This window comes from Strongylocentrotus purpuratus, unplaced genomic scaffold, assembly GCF_000002235.5.
Source record: "Strongylocentrotus purpuratus isolate Spur 01 unplaced genomic scaffold, Spur_5.0 spur5_scaffold_16, whole genome shotgun sequence".
NCBI lineage: Eukaryota > Metazoa > Echinodermata > Echinoidea > Camarodonta > Strongylocentrotidae > Strongylocentrotus > Strongylocentrotus purpuratus.
Genome location: NW_022145601.1, coordinates 26,660,874 through 26,681,833, shown reverse-complemented (window position 1 = coordinate 26,681,833; position 20,960 = coordinate 26,660,874). Strand labels below are relative to the sequence as shown.

General features: G+C 37.1%; 1 protein-coding gene across 1 annotated transcript in view; it reads left to right on the top strand.

Moving 5' to 3' along the window:
• The window catches only part of LOC587885 (ribosome biogenesis protein BMS1 homolog), a 52,597-nt gene extending 31,920 nt beyond the window's left edge, over positions 1-20,677 (top strand). Inside the window, exons 9-24 of the mRNA XM_030987174.1 lie at positions 1,174-1,509; positions 2,331-2,625; positions 3,253-3,354; positions 3,776-3,939; positions 4,611-4,692; positions 5,831-6,108; positions 7,446-7,532; positions 8,108-8,209; positions 8,712-8,892; positions 9,468-9,526; positions 10,290-10,412; positions 10,928-11,075; positions 15,293-15,468; positions 16,627-16,803; positions 17,538-17,636; positions 20,253-20,677. Coding sequence (XP_030843034.1) covers positions 1,174-1,509; positions 2,331-2,625; positions 3,253-3,354; positions 3,776-3,939; positions 4,611-4,692; positions 5,831-6,108; positions 7,446-7,532; positions 8,108-8,209; positions 8,712-8,892; positions 9,468-9,526; positions 10,290-10,412; positions 10,928-11,075; positions 15,293-15,468; positions 16,627-16,803; positions 17,538-17,636; positions 20,253-20,351 — 2,508 coding nt within the window. The 3' untranslated portion in view covers positions 20,352-20,677. The remainder of the gene's footprint in view (positions 1-1,173; positions 1,510-2,330; positions 2,626-3,252; positions 3,355-3,775; positions 3,940-4,610; positions 4,693-5,830; positions 6,109-7,445; positions 7,533-8,107; positions 8,210-8,711; positions 8,893-9,467; positions 9,527-10,289; positions 10,413-10,927; positions 11,076-15,292; positions 15,469-16,626; positions 16,804-17,537; positions 17,637-20,252) is intronic.
• The last annotated feature ends 283 nt before the right edge of the window (positions 20,678-20,960 follow it).

Below are 20,960 nucleotides of genomic sequence, written 5' to 3'. Positions count from 1 at the left end.
GTTACAAACATGTCTGGAGTAGTAGGATGTAGTCTATGTTGAACTGGGTAGTCACAAGGCTCATATTCATACCGTTCAGGTGGGTTACAAACATGTCTGGAGTAGTATGATGTAGTCTATGTTGAACTGGGTAGTCACAAGGCTTAGTCATACTGTTTAGGTGGGTTACAAACATGTCTGGAGTAGTAGGATGTAGTCTATGTTGAACTGGGTAGTCACAAGGCCCATAGTCATACCGTTCAGGTGGGTTAGTAGTAGGATGTAGTCTATGTTGAACTGGGTAGTCACAAGGCTCATATTCATACCGTTCAGGTGGGTTACAAACATGTCTGGAGTAGTATGATGTAGTCTATGTTGAACTGGGTAGTCACAGGCCTGTAGTCATACTGTTCAGGTGGGTTACAAACATGTCTGGAGTAGTAAGATGTACTCTATGTTGAACTGGGTAGTCACAAGGCCAATAGTCATACCATTCAGGTGGGTTACAAACATGTCTGGAGTAGTAGGATGTAATCTATGTTGAACTGGGTAGTCACAAGGCCCATAGTCGTACTGTTCAGGTGGGTTACAAACATGTCTGGAGTAGTAGGATGTAGTCTATGTTGAACTGGGTAGTCACAAGGCCCATAGTCATACTGTTCAGGTGGGTTACAAACATATTCCCATCTACTATTGGGCTTACAGTAGCGCAGCTCCAAAGCATTGGAATAACCTACCACAAGACACAACAAAAGCCTCATCTGTTGCTGTCTTCAAAGCTCTCTTGAAGACGCAGATGTTTTCAGGAGCTTTGAAGTATAATTCAAGGTCACAGAGGTTATAACCTTACCTTCCCATATGTTACAGATTATTGTTAATATAATCATCAATTATATCGAAATCTTTTATATAGTCTATAACGTATAGGATGGAATAGCTTGGACCAGCCCGCTTGACATGTGGACATGACTTATGAATAAATTTGTATGGCAAAAGGATTGATAAACATTGAATTTCTCATGTAGGTACATGTTAGGTGTATGATGTGGGTAGCATCAGGAGCTAAAACAAATAAAGCTATCCTTGCTATCAGTCTCCATCACATATATATTTTACTCTGAAATTATTGTGTTTTATAAATATCCTTTTCAAAGATGTGTTTATGAATTTAGTGTCTTTTAAATTCTATATTAGGAAGAGGGACCTTCCCAGGAACTAGTGACAAATCTGATTGGGTCTCAGAAGACACTTGACACCAAGATGGCCGCCAGTAAGCTCACTCTCTTCACAGACTCTAACCCAGTCACATCACAAGATGTTGCTATGGATACAAACCTTTCAACCACAGAGGGAAACTTGAGGGTGAGGAGGAGAGCTGTTCATCTTCAAGACATGGATGATGATGATGACGAGGACGAGGAAGACGATGAGGAAGATGATGAGGACGAGGAAGATGATGAGGATGATGAAGACGAGGATGATGAGGAGATGGAGGAGGCAGATGATGAATGGACTATAGCAGATGATAAAGTAAGTACCTAGATACACAGTTTAAAGTTAGTGGTACATAAGTTTTACAAATATATACATATTGAGAGGATATTTTACTGTCGGGCAAAAATGATGGTGAAAGTAGTTGCATACAGAACAGAATGGATTTTAATTTAATTTATCGCTCTTTATATTGCTGACAAGGGTACAATTGGGGCACATTTTCTTTTGTAGTTCATGTCTACACCAGGTATTCCAGATTTGGTTTATCTTATGATATTATTAAGTCTCCTAAAGATTGGCACAAGTGTCATTAAGAACCAATGATAATTAAGGGTATATCAGGTCAATTGTCAAATTTAGAAATGTTAAAAGATCAATCCTGAATTTACTACAATTGGGTGTTATTACAATGTGATGTGTAGAAAACCCACTGTGAACAATGTATGAAATAGGTTAATGTCCATGAAAAACCACAGGGGCCTGGAAGTTTGTTCAAGAGGGCCCAAAGATCAGCTACCCTAGACAGTCTACAGGACTGCTTTAAAATATTGGCAGGGTTACTATGAGCATAATAAATCTCTATTTCTGTATCAATATACAATGATACATTGCGGGCATGAGGCTTCGGTAGCCAAATATGTCTCAGGTACCCAAAATCTTATTGTTAGGGCCCAAATCAAGAGCATAAAACTAGTTAAACGATATGTCACTAATGTTACATCATTTTGGGGCACCTGAGGGGGGCTAAATAGGAAATATGTGAAAGACTGAATTTAAGCAAACATTTTGAGTTATATGAACTGTTTGCCAGCTACATACCAGTGTATACTTATAATGTCTTTGATTTCTTGCAACAGGATGTACGGGTAGGAGAGCTAGCATTCGCAGACAGTGAGGATGAGCTAGAACAAGAAATGAAAACACTTAAAGACAAAGACAATATCATCAATGAGAAGGACAATGAAAGTATGATGAAGAGCAGACACAAACGGACAAAGCATTCAACGTCATCCAAAGTGAATGTTGATGGAAGTGAAAGTGGGCTTCAGGATGATAAAATGGAAGACGGTGAAGAGGATTCAGAAGAGGTAGATGATGAAGAAGATGATGAGGAAGATGATGATGATGAAGAAGAAGATTCACAACAGTCAGGTAAGTATCAGTGAATCTATGGATTTACCAAATTTAATTCTTAGCTGCTGCAAAACTTTGTTTCTCAAAGCATTGATCTACACTTTATCATCTTTATAACACGAAGAGAAAGAAAACTTGTGAGGATTGCTGAAGATAACATTCACTACCAATTTGACATTGATGTGCATAGCCATCTATAGTGAGGGATGTCAGAAAGTGATGTGTTATCAGTACTTGAACAAATTAATAATTTATCAGTTCAATGTTTTTATCGTACCATAATGTTTATGATAAGTTACAGTTTTCAATATTGTTTTCATATTTCTTCTTATTTTATTTATCTTTGTTTTCATAACCTATGTTTCTTATATTTTTATGTCTTCAATACAATATTTGATATACATTGTTATTATTGTTCAGGGCCATCATGGATAGCAGTTTGTCAACTGAAGAGGCAACCCTGCTTAAATAAAACTGTAAATAATTGAATAAATAAATAATTATTGAATTCATAGTTATGTTTTGTTGACGCTTACAATTTTTTATTCATCTGTGATTGGACAGATACTATTCAAATAAAAATGTTTTTTAAAGTATCTTGAGGTGGCAGTTGAATAAGTGTATTATTGATTGTCATGATGTCAGGTCAGTTGAAATGGAAGGAGAATCTTAACCAGAAGGCAGCAGAGAGCTTCCTAAGACAGCAATCACAGACACCAAACCTGAGAAGACTGGTATATGGTACTGGTAAGTCCTACATTCATCCACACACTCCATGTGTAGTCCTGTGCCATCTACTTTCAAAACGGTATTTATAGCAGCCCCAGTGTAGACCATACGCTTCCTGTGTGTAGTATTATCAGTACATTGATCTAACAATGCACTTAGTAAAATCATTTTTTTGTTTTAGTCTTTCATCTCCATTGGCTCATGCCCTACTTATCACAGTCATTCAAAATCGGGGATTTTTTTTTTTTTATAGTACAGAACTTGGTTGAAATTTTGGAATACTGATACGTGTTTTGTTTTTTTCTTTTTTCCATTACTGTAACTAATTTTTTAATATTTTTTAGAGGATATGTTATAAAGGCATATGCAGAGAGATAAGAAGCATGATTATTCATTGGCTATTCATCTAATGACCTTTGACCTTTGATTTTAATTATAGCTGTTGAGGCTGGTTCTTCAGATGAGGAAGACAGTACAGAGTTGGGTGGACTCTTTACCCTCACCAAGACTAAGGAGTCCAAGAAGAAAATGAGGAAAGCATCGAATGATACCGACTGTTCTAGCTTTCCTGTGCAGATGATGAGAGATTGGACAATGGATGAGGTGGGTAAAACAAAAAGTGTGAAAGTTCTTGGTTGCAAAGTGACTATTTTTGCATGTTATAGATGGATAGCCATGGTTGAAATAAGTTGCAAGTACAGTAATTTCATTATCATGGCAACAAATATTTACAATGACATAGAAATCAGGAAAAGAGTCTAAGATGAAACATCATTCGAATAAACAAAATGATCATGAATGTTTTGATTACAGATCCTAATCAAAGTGATTAAGTTCTGCATTGGTTTATGACAAATTATGGAACGGGGAAAGTACAAAATAGAAACATTAAAGTCATAGACCTTAATCAAATTGGTCAAAATATATGACCCCAATGTTATGAATTTTCGTTTTATTTGAATGATGTTGTTATTTTGGGCTGTTCCTGTTTTACATAATTATGCTGAAGCAGAACCTCATGTGTTATTCTCTCTCTCTCTCTCTCTCTCTCTCTCTCTCTCTCTCCCTCTCCCTCTCTCCCTCCCTCTATAATACTACCATCATGTCCCTAGGGACCCCTGTCTGGAAATTTCATGACACATAGTTGCACATAAATAGTATGCCCAAAAACCAAATGCTGCACTGCCTAATCTACAAAGACCAGCAATATTAGGGTTGAGAATTCTTTTGTTTTGTCTGTATTGAAGCATAAGTTGACTTCATTATTTAACCAGATGAAGAGCCTGATTGCTGACTGTATGGTGACAGGAAAGTGGGGTGAAGATGAGGATGCAAAGACTCTCTTAGATCAAGATGGTGAGCATTTTATATTTTCTTCTCGCTCCAAGCATTTTAAAAATTTTAAAGAGAAGGTTGAGTTCTGGGAAGAGGTGAAAAATAGTTTGTGAGCGTTATCATTGTTATTATGCAAGTGTGGAAGAACATCAGATAAAACATGTTCCCTGAAAAGCATGACTCTTTTAAATGCCTTCATATTCTAAATATGGCATGTTCGTGTAGTCCCATATACATCTTTGTGTGTACAGTGCTTGTAACTTTACCAAGACTTGGCCAAATTTCTTTTCATTTTGATGATTCCAGAACCTTGCAATACACATAAATACTTATATGCTAAGATGATCAACCTTTTCTGATCGATTCCACACCATTTCTTTCACAATGCAATCGCATGACCAGAACTCAACTTTATCTTTAAGCACTTCAACAAGTTTTGAATCTGGCATGTTGCAGTGTTTCTGCATATCAGTAGATGAGAAAGGTACGGTAGTTTAGGGTAAGGTAAGAGTGTAATGATGCGTCCAGAACGCAAAGTGGATAAATGTTGAAAATCATTATTTTATAGATAGTGGTAGAACGATATCATAAGGACACAAGGCAGGTCAATACTTCTGTATTACCTAAATTTCTTGTAAAAATGTCAAGTTACAACAGCAACTAAATAGCCTTTTGTATTCTGGATGCTCTTTTTTGTGCCTTACATTTTGGTAAGCTATGTAAGTTTGTCTTTGGGCCCAGTAACTTTACTCTTTCTCCAACACACATGATGAGCAGAGTATCATGGCATTCTTAAACTAATTGCTTGGGTCAAAAAGGTTTCAATTAAGTATGGGGATGCCAATGCAGATGGTGATAATCCCAGAGGGAAAAAACAGAATTTAATCATCCAGATCGTCATCTTAAAAAAAATATTCATGTCAGTTTAGTCTTAAACTTTGAAAAGCACAATATATGCAGAATATTATATTGCCCCATTCTATTCTTATCATGTGAAATGTTCTATTTATAGCTGATAATTTGGTTGCAGATGTATGTAACCTGTGAAAATTAAGCCTACTTTTGAAAATATCTTGTATACAAAGTTCAAATCATACCCTACTTCGTAAGGTGTTTGTACTGTAATGGTGCCTTTCTGAATATTTTAATGGGAATATAGATGACCTGTATGGGGACTTTGAAGATTTGGAAACGGGTGAGGTCCACAAAGCAGAGGAGCCTTCTGAATCACACAGTGATGATAGTGACGATGAGAAGGAGGAAGATAATGATGGAGACAATGCGGAGAAGAAGAAGAGCAAGAGAGACATGACACTGGCAGAGAAGAGAGTAGAAAAGAAGAGGAAGATGAAGGAGATGTTCAATGCTGACTATGATAACACAGGGGGAGAGTCGTACTTTGATGAACTGAAAGAAGAAATGAATCAACAAGGCCAGGTATGTATAGATTACTGAAGCTATGACATCGTCAAAATCTTTTTTTAGAATTTCTCAATTTGAACTTTATTTTCAGAAAGAGCGTCAAAAATAATAATAATAATAATAATAATAATAATAATCTTTTAAAGTCCACTCCAAATTTTATTATGTTAAACCGAAAATGAAAATTCTTTTTGCCTAATTGATCGTGAGCCCGGCAGCCACTGAGCAGCGCCAGATCAATGTTGCTCTATCCCTTATTGTTGAACGCCAAACAAGGTAGCAGCAACTTTCGTCTTTTAACGTCTTTTGGTATGACGCGGCCACGACCTCCTGGTTGTGAGGCGGACGCTCTACTGACTGAGCCAACACACTGGTCCAAATGTCAAAAACCAATTGAATATGTTAAGTATTAGCTGAGATATGACCATCTGAGTAAATAGATTTCCTAATTTTGCTCTGGTTTGTAGTGTTCAAATTGAGAATTTTTTAAAATAGTTTTTTGATGATGTCATACTTAACCACTCTATTCACTTTGGAATAAAATAAAGGTAACAAGTGAAATGCTTGTTGTCTTTTGGAGGTGTCGATGTAACAATTTTCATGGTAAATCAGTAAGCTTATAATAACAAAGTCATTAATGTACTTGGCTCTCTTACACATGTTTCATAGAGTTCAAACAAATAAAAATACAAGGAACAACAGTTAACAATAATCATTGAATGGGAGGGTTTTGAGAGCCTTCTTAAAAACACCTAATGAAGGAGATAGGCGGACTGATCGTAGGGGGGGTCATTCTATCGTCTTAGTGCAGAGGCCAATGCAATTGCTTCAGCAAAGGAGTGACATGGTCATGCTTACGGGCTATGAATATGAATGATTAATATTGTCCAGTTAATCATCATACTGGTTATGTGTCTGCACTATGATAAAAATATAACAATTTGATTTTGTGATTTGATTCTCTAATTAGTTGACTATGACTGTTGCCGTACCCTCATTATTTTATTAATTCTCACTTTCTACTGTAATTGGTTACAATGATAAATGTGTCTCCTATATGATAAACACGCACTAAGGCCTTATTCAGATATGACACAGCAAAACTATGGCTGTTTTTATAATGACAACGTAAAAAGATATGCGCGTCACATTTCTGTATCTTATAATACAGAGCTCGGTGAATACATGCAGGACCTTTTTTGTGTGCAGTTGCAATTCATTTACTTTTTTTCATGCAGTTTTTTTCCCCTTTTTTGGTTTACCAAGTCATACCTGGAGGAGCCTTAACATTGTTTTGTTTTTTTCTTTCTTAGTAAGATGATTAATAATATTTATTCGGGGTATGTTTTCAGTTGAACAGGAGTGAGTTTGCTGACATGGAGGATGACATTAGGACTCAGTACGAGGGGTTCCGCTCAGGAACGTATGTCAGAGTAGAGGTCAGTATTCAATATCTACCACCATCTTATACTACAGGTCTTCAGGGCCTAAGTTAGTACATTAACATTAGTACATACTTTTGATATGCCTCCACCCACCAAAGGTGGTGCTGGAAGCATGATGTTTTGGAGATGTCTATCCATTCCCCATCTCAATATCTAAAAAACTGCTTGGGATAAGTGCATCAAACATGGGGATAGTATGTATCAACATAGAAAGATGATATTAGATTTTGGGGTAAGTAGGGAAAGGACGGTGCTACGCTTCCTCCCTTCGCTCCCTCACATTCGTTTTTCCCATGTTTGGTCTCAGGTATGCGTCATTATAGTGAGACAAATTGAGGAGAGTTTGGTTAAGAAGTCAAAGTATACAATATACATGAAATTAAAGGTTTTTTAAACCTTGTTAGTATCATATCAATAAATATATTAGGCTATTTCAGCTGGTATCGAACTATCAAAGGATAACTCAAGCTATGAATCTATCTGACTTTAGGCGGAGGCATATTAAAGACGCAGTTGCATTTTTCTTGTTCATTTTTTCAGACATTTAACAAATTTTTGTCTTTTTTCAGATTGCTGATGTTCCATGTGAATTTGTCAGCCATTTTGACCCAGCATATCCACTTATTCTTGGGGGTCTACTCAATAGTGAAGAAGCTGTGGGATACGTGCAGGTAAATATCTCACACTTCAAAACATCATCTGTGGCTTCAAAGTTATTCAGATTCACAATATTTCACCATAAAGTTTACCCTATAAATGTTTTAGAGACAAGGAATTTAATTCAACTACTGTGCAATCATGTCATGAATGCATATTAAGGAAATAGGACAAAGGACCTGTAAGGGCAGGTTTGGATGGGTTCTGTATGCACTCGGCCCTAAGCGAGTCTGGAAGAGTTCCCCAATGTTCACTGTTCTTTCGATCACTGTCCAGCGAACAGATTCAACAATTGGTGAATATTTCTGAATGGTCGCATTAATGATCAATGAATGCATACAGATGGCAAGATTAACGAAGTGAACGGAATACTTGAAAGGAGCCAGGCAGACTTAATGGACATGACATGACATTGGTGTCCATATAGATCCCTATACCCCTTGGATCTCTAGGGGGTCACCATAGTAACTGTAAATTTACTGAAGAATTTAAGTGTTTTGATGACTTTCTGTTTAGATGCGGCTAAAGAAGCACAGATGGTACCCTAAGATTCTGAAGACCAGAGATCCTCTCATCTTATCGGTGGGTTGGAGACGTTTTCAGACTATACCACTCTACTCCATCCAAGATCATAATGGACGCAACAGACTTCTCAAGTATACACCTGAACACATGCACTGCCAATCTATCATTTGGGGTAAACAAATTTTTTCTTCAAAAATAAATTTACATGTTTGTTTGTTTGATTGATTATATTTCTACGTTCAAATAACAAATACAAGGTTATTCTTTTTTACATAAGGATTACATACATAGCAAATCATGTCTATTAATATTATACAATAACCATAATACAAAGCATACAAACAAGTCTAACAGATATTTGTATATATTTTTCATTGAACTAAAGAGATAAATTTCAGAACGCAGGAGACCGCCATCGTGAGCGGTTAGGCTGGAAATGGATGGCGGCCTTGTGTATTCTCACTTTTTCTCCCATAGGTATTACAAAATGTATTTATTAACACGAGTGTCACGATCAACAAACAAGAGTCTAATCACCCTTATATAGTTTTCATACATTAGGTAGCCCACCTAAACTCTTATAATACAATTATTTTGTCTTATATCAGCATGTCTTCATGGCATTATGAGATAAACAAAGGAAATCTCATCGAGTGCTTCCATCTGTGAGATTAAGACTCTTGCTTTATTTAGAATGTCATTGGTAAGTCTAAACTCTATTTCCACTATTTGTTTTGTTCCATACAGGTCCCATAACATGTCAGGGTACTGGAGTTTTGGCTGTACAGTCTGTGGCAGGCAGAATGGTGAGTTTGGTATAACTTTGTAATGGTTTCATATGAAATTTATTAGAATTGACATGGTATTTCATGGGAAGTTTTTTACATTTTGGGTGACTTGGAATGATCATATAAAATATGACCAACATCATTGTTATCATTGGTTTTAATGTTTTAAGTGTCCAATATCTGTATTGATAACATGCATTTAAAGATAAAGTTGAGTTCTGGTCATGTGATTGAATTGTGAAAGAAACGGTGTGGAATCTATTAGAAAAGGTGTGGAATCTATTAGAAAAGGTTTATCATCTAGTATATAAGTATTTGTGTGTATTGCAAAGTTCGGGATCATCAAAATGATAAGAAATTTGGCCAAATCTTGGCAAAGTTACAAGCACTGTACACAGAATGATGCATATGGGACTACACGAACACATGGCGAAAAAATCCTACCCGGATTTTTACTATGTTTCAAGTCATATTTAGAATATGAAGGCATTTGAAGAGCCATGCTTTTCAGGGAACATGTTTAATCTGATGTTCTTCCACCCTTGCATATTAACAATGATAACGCTCACAAATTATTTTTTACCTCTTCCGAGAACTCAACCTTCTCTTTAAAGGCAGGTATTAGTAGCAAATTCATATGTTTGTAAGTCCAATATATTCTGCCTCTTTTCCACTCTAATTCTAGTTGCTGTTCATTCTTCTTCTTACTCGAGTAGAAAGATAATGCAAATCGGAAACAAACTATAAAGTGATTGTATTTTGTTTCTTCTTCAATGAACAGCCCGGCTTCAGAATAGCTGCCACTGGAGTGATCTTGGACTTAGACAAGTCCATCAATGTGGTAAAGAAACTCAAACTGACTGGAACACCATTGAAGATACATAAGAATACAGCATTCATACAGGTAAAGCTGATACTTGCACTGTCTTATCACCAAATCTTACAAAGAGGATGGATTGAAGGAAAATAAAAAGATTTTCAGTTGTCTGAAAGCATCGATTCTCCACAAGGAGTATTGTTGGTGGCATAAGTTCCACCTGCACATACAGCCGTTTTATATTTTCAGTTACTAAAATGTTTTTATGTACTTCCACAGACCTAAAGATTTGTCTTGTTGTCTTACTTGTAATTGTAATTATCATCTCCGGTATATATTAAGGATTTATTGATGTTAAGACTTGTCACCATGCTGTTCATTCATGCCTTAATTCTATCCAGGTTAGATTATTGTTAAAGTCTTTAAGCTGTTGTGTCTACAGAAGATAAAGGAAACTTCAAACTGTCCAGAATCAAGCTTTTCATTTCATTTTGCTATCATAACTGTACATAAGCACCAATACGATAAAAAAAAAAGTGAATCATTACTTGATATCATACTTTATCATAACAAATGTGTTTCTTTGATTGGCATTTTTGCAGGGTATGTTCAATTCTGCTTTGGAGGTGGTCAAGTTTGAAGGAGCTTCCGTCAGAACGGTCAGTGGTATCAGAGGTCAGATCAAGAAACCATTAAAAACACCACCTGGAGCCTTCCGAGCCACCTTTGAAGATAAGATCCTCAGGAGTGGTACGTATCTAGGATTTGGAAAATGAACTTAAGTGAAAAGCCCACCGCACACTGTACAAAGAAATTGCAGATGCAAATTGCAGATGCATTGGAATATGGAATTACTAACAAATACTATCTTTCTGATTGAGGTATTGAATACTGATATGAATATCCCAAATTAAAAAGTGTAGTCAATATAAGTTGGTGTAAAAGTCAAATTGGCTTCAAATCATAATACTATTTCTGATCTCATAGGAGGTTTCCTACTTCAAGGAAAACTGCAGTCCCCCAACATTGTTATGCCTCCGCCACCGAAGGTGGTGCCGGAGGCATCATGTTTTCGGGTTGTCCGTCCGTACGTCCGTCCGTCCGTCCGTACGTCCGTCCGTCCGTCCCGTTTGACCGTTATCACAATATCTCAAGAACCATTTAAGATTTAAACTGAAGACTCGGGAATAGTATTTATCACCATAGGAAGACGATCTGATTAGATTTTGGAGTACGTAGGTCAAAGGTCACAGGTCACAGAGGTCAACTTATGAAATTCCTTGTATTGAGTTTGTTAGCGCGATATCTCAAGAACCATTTGAGATTTAAACTTCAAACTTAAGGATAGTATGTATCACCATAGGAAGACGATCTGATTAGATTTTGGAGCACGTATGTCAAAGGTCAAGGGTCACAGAGGTCAACTTATGAAATTCCATACATTGAGATTGTTATCATGATATCTCAAGAACCACTGGAGATTTAAACTTCAAACTTAGTGATAGTGTGTATCACTATAGGAAAACAATCAGAATACATTTTGGAGCACGTAGGTCAAAGGTCAAGGGTCATAGAGGTCAACTTATGAAATTCCATACATTGAGATTTCTATCATGATATCTCAAGAACCACTGGAGATGTAAAAACTTCAAACTTAAGGATAGTATGTATCACCATAGGAAGACGATCTGATTAGATTTTGGAGCACGTAGGTCAAAGGTCAAGGGTCACAGAGGTCAACTTATGAAATTCCATACATTGAGATTGTTATCATAATATCTCAAAAACCACTGGAGATTTAAACTTCAAACTTAATGATAGTGTGTATCACCATAGGAAGACAATCTGATTAGATTTTGGAGCACGTAGGTCAAAGGTCAAAGGCCACAGCGCACATTATGAATGCAAAAACAGCTTGTGATCGCGTTATCTCAAGAACCAATTGATGGATTCATGCCAAAATTAGGTCATGTTTGTTACTTGCAGAGCCAATGAACTGAGTAGATTCTTGGTTCATAAGGTCAAAGGTCAAAGGTCATGGGCCCATTATGTATGCAAAAATAGCTTGTGAACGCATTCTCATTAGAACTGACAGATGGATTACTATTTAACTCAGAACATCTTGCAGAGCCAATGAACTGAGTAGATTTTATGGTCATGAGGTCAAAGATCAAAGGGTCATATATGTATATGAGAAATTGCTTGTAATCACAATATTCTGAGAACCTGTCAATGGATTACCATTGAACGTGAATTCAATTTTTTTTTTCTGTTTTGGTTTGTAAAATTGCTCTATAACGGAGGCATCATTTTCGACTGCGCGCAGTCGAATTCCATCTAGTTATGCCTCCGCCACCGAAGGTGGTGCCGGAGGCATCATGTTTTCGGGTTGTCCGTCCGTACGTCCGTCCGTCCGTCCGTACGTCCGTCCGTCCGTCCCGTTTGACCGTTATCACAATATCTCAAGAACCATTTAAGATTTAAACTGAAGACTCGGGAATAGTATTTATCACCATAGGAAGACGATCTGATTAGATTTTGGAGTACGTAGGTCAAAGGTCACAGGTCACAGAGGTCAACTTATGAAATTCCTTGTATTGAGTTTGTTAGCGCGATATCTCAAGAACCATTTGAGATTTAAACTTCAAACTTAAGGATAGTATGTATCACCATAGGAAGACGATCTGATTAGATTTTGGAGCACGTATGTCAAAGGTCAAGGGTCACAGAGGTCAACTTATGAAATTCCATACATTGAGATTGTTATCATGATATCTCAAGAACCACTGGAGATTTAAACTTCAAACTTAGTGATAGTGTGTATCACTATAGGAAAACAATCAGAATACATTTTGGAGCACGTAGGTCAAAGGTCAAGGGTCATAGAGGTCAACTTATGAAATTCCATACATTGAGATTTCTATCATGATATCTCAAGAACCACTGGAGATGTAAAAACTTCAAACTTAAGGATAGTATGTATCACCATAGGAAGACGATCTGATTAGATTTTGGAGCACGTAGGTCAAAGGTCAAGGGTCACAGAGGTCAACTTATGAAATTCCATACATTGAGATTGTTATCATAATATCTCAAAAACCACTGGAGATTTAAACTTCAAACTTAATGATAGTGTGTATCACCATAGGAAGACAATCTGATTAGATTTTGGAGCACGTAGGTCAAAGGTCAAAGGCCACAGCGCACATTATGAATGCAAAAACAGCTTGTGATCGCGTTATCTCAAGAACCAATTGATGGATTCATGCCAAAATTAGGTCATGTTTGTTACTTGCAGAGCCAATGAACTGAGTAGATTCTTGGTTCATAAGGTCAAAGGTCAAAGGTCATGGGCCCATTATGTATGCAAAAATAGCTTGTGAACGCATTCTCATTAGAACTGACAGATGGATTACTATTTAACTCAGAACATCTTGCAGAGCCAATGAACTGAGTAGATTTTATGGTCATGAGGTCAAAGATCAAAGGGTCATATATGTATATGAGAAATTGCTTGTAATCACAATATTCTGAGAACCTGTCAATGGATTACCATTGAACGTGAATTCAATTTTTTTTTTCTGTTTTGGTTTGTAAAATTGCTCTATAACGGAGGCATCATTTTCGACTGCGCGCAGTCGAATTCCATCTAGTTATTTTCTTATTCACATGTGTATTCTGAACCGTGATTATTAAAATCTTTACATTTTCTAATTGAATGATTTTGCAAATTCTATACAAAAATAGGATTGTAATCAGGTTTCGTAGAGTGCGGTGGGCTTAACCCTATTTAGCCCGGGCTATTTTGAAACTGCATAGCCCGGGGGGGGGGGGGGGGGGGGGGGCTTCTAAGGCCCCCCCCCCCCTATGATCTCGGCCGTGAAACGCCCGATCGCCGCGAAAATTTGCATACATGTCAAGTGAAGTGTATAGAATACTATGGTAATTTCAATTTTTTGAAAAATTCAATCATTTGCATATTTATGGTAATTTATGCAAATAAGTTCATAAAATTCACATTTTTGCCCATAAATCAGACATTATTCATATTTAAGCATTCTTTCTCACTACATATATTTGTTAGACCATTTGGAATAATAATACAACACAAAAAATTGAAAAACCAGGGTTATTCCTTATGTTACATGTATCTTTTGTTTTGATATTTTCTTATGTATTTCCTTGTTTTTTTAACTTATGTATTTCATTGTTTTTGTTGTTTTATTTCATTTCCAACTATAATTCAACTTTTTTGACCCCAAAATAAACACCTAAACTATATACAAGACCAAATAACCAATGTTTTATCTCTTTATTTGAAAAATGAGATTTCCATATGTTTTGTACACAAATCACAAAAATGAGCGATTTTACGACTGACATGCAAAGACAAAACGACACGTGACTTTGTAATGGTAGGTCCGATTTAAAAAAAAAAAATTTTAAAAGATGCGCAAGACTCGAAAGAAAAAAGTCACAAAATTTCAGTGCAAGATTTTCTTGCGTTAAAAAATTATCGCGAAAAATGTCGAGGGGGGGGCTTCTAAAGCCCCCCCCCCCCCCCCCGGGCTAAATAGGGTTAAGGCATATATATCAAGCACAAAGAATTTTGTGGTAAATAGAAACCACTATTTAAACTCCCTCAATTAGATCATTTTCATTTGGTCGTATGTCTCCCATACATGTTATACTCCAATAATGGGTAGTAATTATGTATAGTCCATTATGTCCACTACAGAGGGTTTAATACAAGAAGTGAACATTGAAAGAGTAAAGATTTCCTCTTTCTTTTTAATGGTAATAAACAGATATACCGTCTGAAAATATATGGAAAAAGTATATCCCTGTTCCTCACAAGACGACTACATGCATATGTAGGAAGATTGGTGCTAAGTGTGTATGTAAACATTGGTTATACTTAATTACAGGGAATAGTAATAATGTTTATTGTTCTTTTTTCCCCATAGATATCGTGTTTGTGAGTACATGGTTCCAAGTAGCCATTCCTAAGCTGTACAACCCAGTGACCACACTACTGCTTGCCCCCGAGGACAGAGGTAACTGGACAGGAATGAGAACGGTTGGTCAGATCAGACACGATGCCAGCATCCCTGTACCCAATGATGCTGATTCTCAGTACAAGGTAGGTTTAAGCAGGACTGCACTACTTGTAGTTACTTGCGCCCTCTATATAGCAAACAATGCCTAAGCGGTACCTGTCTGTCCCCCATGATCCCTTATGTTAATTAAGACCTGATTTGATGAGATAACCACCTGTCAGTGACCACGCAGGGAGGTCTACACATGTATGTACATGCTGATTGCCAAATTATAAGATTTCATGATTTTATTTGAAAATTTAACAGTGAATCCACGAAGTAGATGCGCATTCATACTGATTAACATCCTTTGTGCCCCCCCCCCTCCGAAAACAGAGTCCCTTCACTGTGATGTACCTGTTATTTCATGTGTAAATTGATTACCATTATCTGCTATGATACTATGATGCTATTGAAATATAATTCACTGATCGACTGGCTTTAAACTGTTCAATTTCAAGTATTGAGATGTGATGAAACATCATGCTTTTAAATTCCAACTGCCATTAATGGGTTCATGGTAGTTGAAATTTACTGTATAAGCATGGCATTGATGAAAATATTTTTATTATCATCTTTATCATAATGTTCTTACAAATGGACTCAATATCATTTTAAGTGTTTTCCGATAGATTTACTTGTATGCACTTATTTTTCCCTTGCACATTTTAAAAAGTTAGTATTTGAATACATATTGTCATTCCTGATTCCTGACTATTCTTGTCTCCAAGCTGTATACTTTTGTTAATTACAATGAGTAAATAACGGTACCATGTCAACTATGTTTGTAATATAATCATATCGAGAACAAACTATATTGTAATTTTGTTTCAATAAGCTGCAGCTATATTCCCTTCCCTTTTCCTTGTCTTTCGTAGTTTAATTGTGAGTATCGGTTCATGTATCCCTGTAATCTCCCTGTTTTAGCAAGTATTTGTATTTTATAAGCTTTACATTAGATAATTATGTCATTTGTAGTTTAAGGAGCCTATCCACAACAAGCTCTGCTTTTCCATAGGCTCCGCCACTTTATCTCTTAAGTTCAACTTAATGGACAATATTCTGAATAGTGTGTACCGGTATTGTATGTACATGTATATTACAATCATTTTAAATACATGTATGTTGTCACACTCTTTGTAAAATGTGATATTGTGGAAACCGATAAAAACTATCTATATCTCTTATCTATCTTAAAACAGAAAGTGGCCAGGAAGCCTCGGAGGTTTAACCCACTTGTGGTTCCAAGGGGTCTACGAAAAGATCTTCCATTTAAGGAGAAGCTCAGGAACACAGGCAAGAAAGTACAGAAGAGAGGAAAGAAGGGTGCAACATTAGGTGCATTGAGAGCTGTCATCAGAGAGCCTCAAGAGAGAAAGGTATGTAGAAACCATGAAGTACCAATGGACAAGGCATGATAAGACACTTTGTATTGTGATTATAGTCATGAATTTAAAGGGATAGTTGATTTTTGGTATAACTTTTTTGTGAGATAATGAAAAACTGAGTGTCTAATTTGAAAGAGCATACCATTTAAATATCAAAATCATCTTTGTTTGTCAAAATCGGTTCAGAGACGGCTGAAGTATCCACTATTTGATAATTTTGAACCAGCCGTTGAAAAACCGAGCAAGCGCCTATACGTTTTATTCCAGCCAATGGCAATGTTTGCTTTTTGTTGGCTTTTTCGTGTTGGTTTTCATACGCACAACCCGCCAGCCAGCCGGTGTATTGTTATTATTTTAAGTAACGGTCACCATATTTTTTTGAAAGTGGAGTTAAATTGGTATAATCGGATTTAATCTAAATTTCACATATTTTGGTGTCTAAAATTATCTTCATAGCAATTTTAGGTCCTAAAAGGGCACTAGAAATGTCATAAATAAGAATAAGAGCAATAACCATGCACTTTGAAGGCATTTGCGATCTTAAACAAGAACTGTCATTATAATTCAATAGGAATATCATAGAAATAATAGGAGAAGATAGTTTTCATACTCTTCATGTGTTCATCATATTAGCTATTCCATTTATTGAATTAATTATACCTTTAGTTCAGGGGTTGTATTATATGGTTTGTGTGACAATCATTTGTGTTTCTGTGCTGTAACAGGTTGCTGCATTGATGCATGAATTGAGCACACTTTACAAAGAAAGAGAGAGGAAGGATCGCAAGGCCATGTCAACCAGAGTGGAAGCTCACAAGAAAAAGGTATGTGACCAAACCCATATCCACAGCGGACGAGCACCATACTTACCCATACCATGAATGCTATTCCCTTACTCTACCCTCCTTTTACTGGGAGTGTCGTGGTCGAGTGGTTTAAGGCGCTTGACTTTGAGATGCGAAGGTCGAGAGTTCGAATCCCGACACGGCACTAATATCCTTTGGCAAGATATTAACCTGCACTTGCTACTCTCCACCCAGGTGTTAAATGGGTACCCGGTAGGATGCGACCGTCATTGTTGGTCAAACAGTCTTTGAGCGTCATGTAACGCCTGGCTGGAATGCTCACTATGGAGTGGAAATTGTGCACACATTGTGTGCGGGCAAGCACTGAATCCAATGACCGGGGTAATAAGAATTAAATATTATTATTATTATTCATGTGTTCAATCACAGGGTTAGAAATGGTACCTTTTATCTTGGGGCAGAAGGGTTTGATTTCCCCAAGGCTTTTGAGGTTAGGGGAGGGGGGGGGGGGGGGTTCTGACATTGTGTGGGTTGGAGTTTGGGGGCTAAAAAACATGGATAGGCTGGTGAAGGAGCAATATTAGTATTAGCGGGAGAGCCTGGTCCAGAGCAGGCACTTGCAAAGGAAAAAGAAAATGATTTTTTGATCCTCCACTCCTGGGGACCATTCCATCCATTTGCCATTTTACAAGCGCACACTTGCTCATCCAACCATATTAACTTTCACATTCTACCGGGTACCCATTTAACACCTGGGTGGAGAGTGGCAAATGTAGATTAAGGTCTTGCCAAAGGACATTAGTACCGCGTCGGGACTTGAACCCCGTATCTTGTGATCTGCAGTCGGGTGACTTATCCACCACACCTCTACGTAATGATACCATGATTTGGGCCTGAACTTTCTCAGTATATCTAATAATACCAAGGCTTTGTAAAATACTGAAAATACTGTTGACTAATAAAAGCAGTGATTTCTGCATGATTCATTGATTATACCAGGCTACCTGTTCAATGACCCTCATGAATACATCTCCCAAGTTGAAGACTTTGTCCTTTGGTGTGACAAGTACTAGTAAAACCAAAGAAATTGTCGTTGACTTCCGGAAAGGCAATACAATACATGAGCCACTCCGTATTCATGGAGACGTCATTGAGCAGGTACATGAGTACAAATACCTGAGAACAATCATTGATGATAAGCTTTCTTGGAAGCAAAACTGTCTGTCTGTTCAAAAGAAAACGAACACAAGGATGTTTTTCTTACGGAAACTAAAGAGCTTTCATATCGATAGAACCATCCTGAAGCTCTTCTACCAATCGATCATCCAAAGCGTAATGACATTCAATCTGATCTGCACTTTTGGTAACATGTCAAACGAGCAAAAGGGAAGAGTAGACCGAACTCGAAGAGTCACACAGAGGGTTATAGGATCAGATCTGCCCCCTGTTCCAGCACTTTATGAAAAACGCTTACTTGCAAAAGTTAAAGTTATAATGACAGACAATACTCATCTTCTCAATGATCGTTTCAGGTTCAACCGTTCTGGAATAAGACTGTGCCCTCCCCGTACTCGCCTTTCACGTTCTCGTAATTCATTCATCCCTAACTCCATACATGTGTATAATTCAACTGTGACGCGATAAATGTATACATAAGGCTACCTACCTATCCTTATAATCGTATATTTCCTACTGGATTCGAAATATATTTCCTACTGGATTTGAAATTGCTATTGTTGATTTTGAAAGCTGTCCGTTTGATTGCACTTCAATAGCTGATATTGAAGTGCAATTAAACGAATAGCTGGAGACTGTGGATCGGGAGCTAGCGGATGGGGGGGGGGGGGGGGGGGGGCTGACGGGAAATGAAATATCATATTATGAGACATTTTAATTTATGATGCATGTTATTTATTCATACGATTGTGCCGGTAAATTGTTAACTTGATTTCTTCAATCGTTAAGAGTTCATTTTACTGTAGAAGTGTTGCGTAATTATATCACGCATTTATAATTATGAAATCTAAATGTAAATGTATTTATTCCTGTTATTTTTCTGCAAATCCAAAACCATCTGTGGATCGGGAGCTAGCGGATGTGGGGGGGGGGGGGGTGGTGACGAGAAATACTATATTATATTATGAGACATTTTAATTTATGACGCATGTTAAATGTAGGCAATAGGAAATTGAGGGGCATATGCACACTATAAATAGTTATCCATATTTATGTATATAGTTTTCTATTGTTAATGTTATATTGTATTTTCTATCATTTGTATTTTCACTGTCAAAAAAAGCCATTGGAAGCAAAATTTCTATGTAATGTTTGCATGCATGGACTAATAAAATAATCTTGAATCTTGAATCTTGAATGATGGCTCAGTCGTTAGAGCGCCCGCCTCATGAACGGGAGGTCATGGGTTCGAACCCCAGCCGAGTCATACCAAAGACTTATAACAATCGGACCTTCTGCCTTCTAGCTAGGCGCTCAGCATTTTAGATTGGAGAAGGGTAGTAATAACATGTTATGTTATGCAGGGCCTGCTGGAAGAGCAGTTTCATAACTGAAGTGGCTACCCTTGGTAAATAAAACGTTATTATATTATTATTATTATTAATGATTGTTTTACAGATGGCCGTTGTTGAGGCACAGAGGGAACAGAGACAGAAGGTAGCCAAACAAGAAGTCTATAAGCTGATGGGACAAATGAAGAAAAAGGACAAAAGATGATCCACAGCTCTAATAGAATAAAGGAAGTTTCTACGATGTATTTCAGAGCTTTCCTCTGATGCAGTTATTGCCTTCTCTCAGTGGAAATCACATTATGGAGTGGAGGAATAGACTTATATCGTATGAGATTCTGTATGAGGGAAGAACATACCTTTTATCAACTTTGAGCAGGAAATCCAAAAATCACAAGAAATAATATATTTTTTTGAATGTTGAATGGTGTTACTCGTTGTTAGAGTTGGTCGGTTACATTGCTTACACATACAAGCTATAGAATGAATCGACAGATCACCTGATTTTGGAGACATGTATAAAATGTATCAGAAGTGTTAAAGATAAAGTTGAGTTCTGGTCATGCGATTGCATTGTGAAAGAAACGGTGTGGAATCGACCAGAAAAGGTTGATCATCTAGCATATAAGACTTTGTGTGTATTGCAAGGTTCTGGAATCATCAAAATGATAAGAAATTTGGCTAAGTCTTGGTAAAGTTACAAACACTGTACACAGAAAGATGTATATGGGACTACACGAACACGTGGCGTAAAAAGCCTACCCCCCCCCCCCCCCGAGTTTTACGATGTTACATGACATATTTAGAATATGAAGGC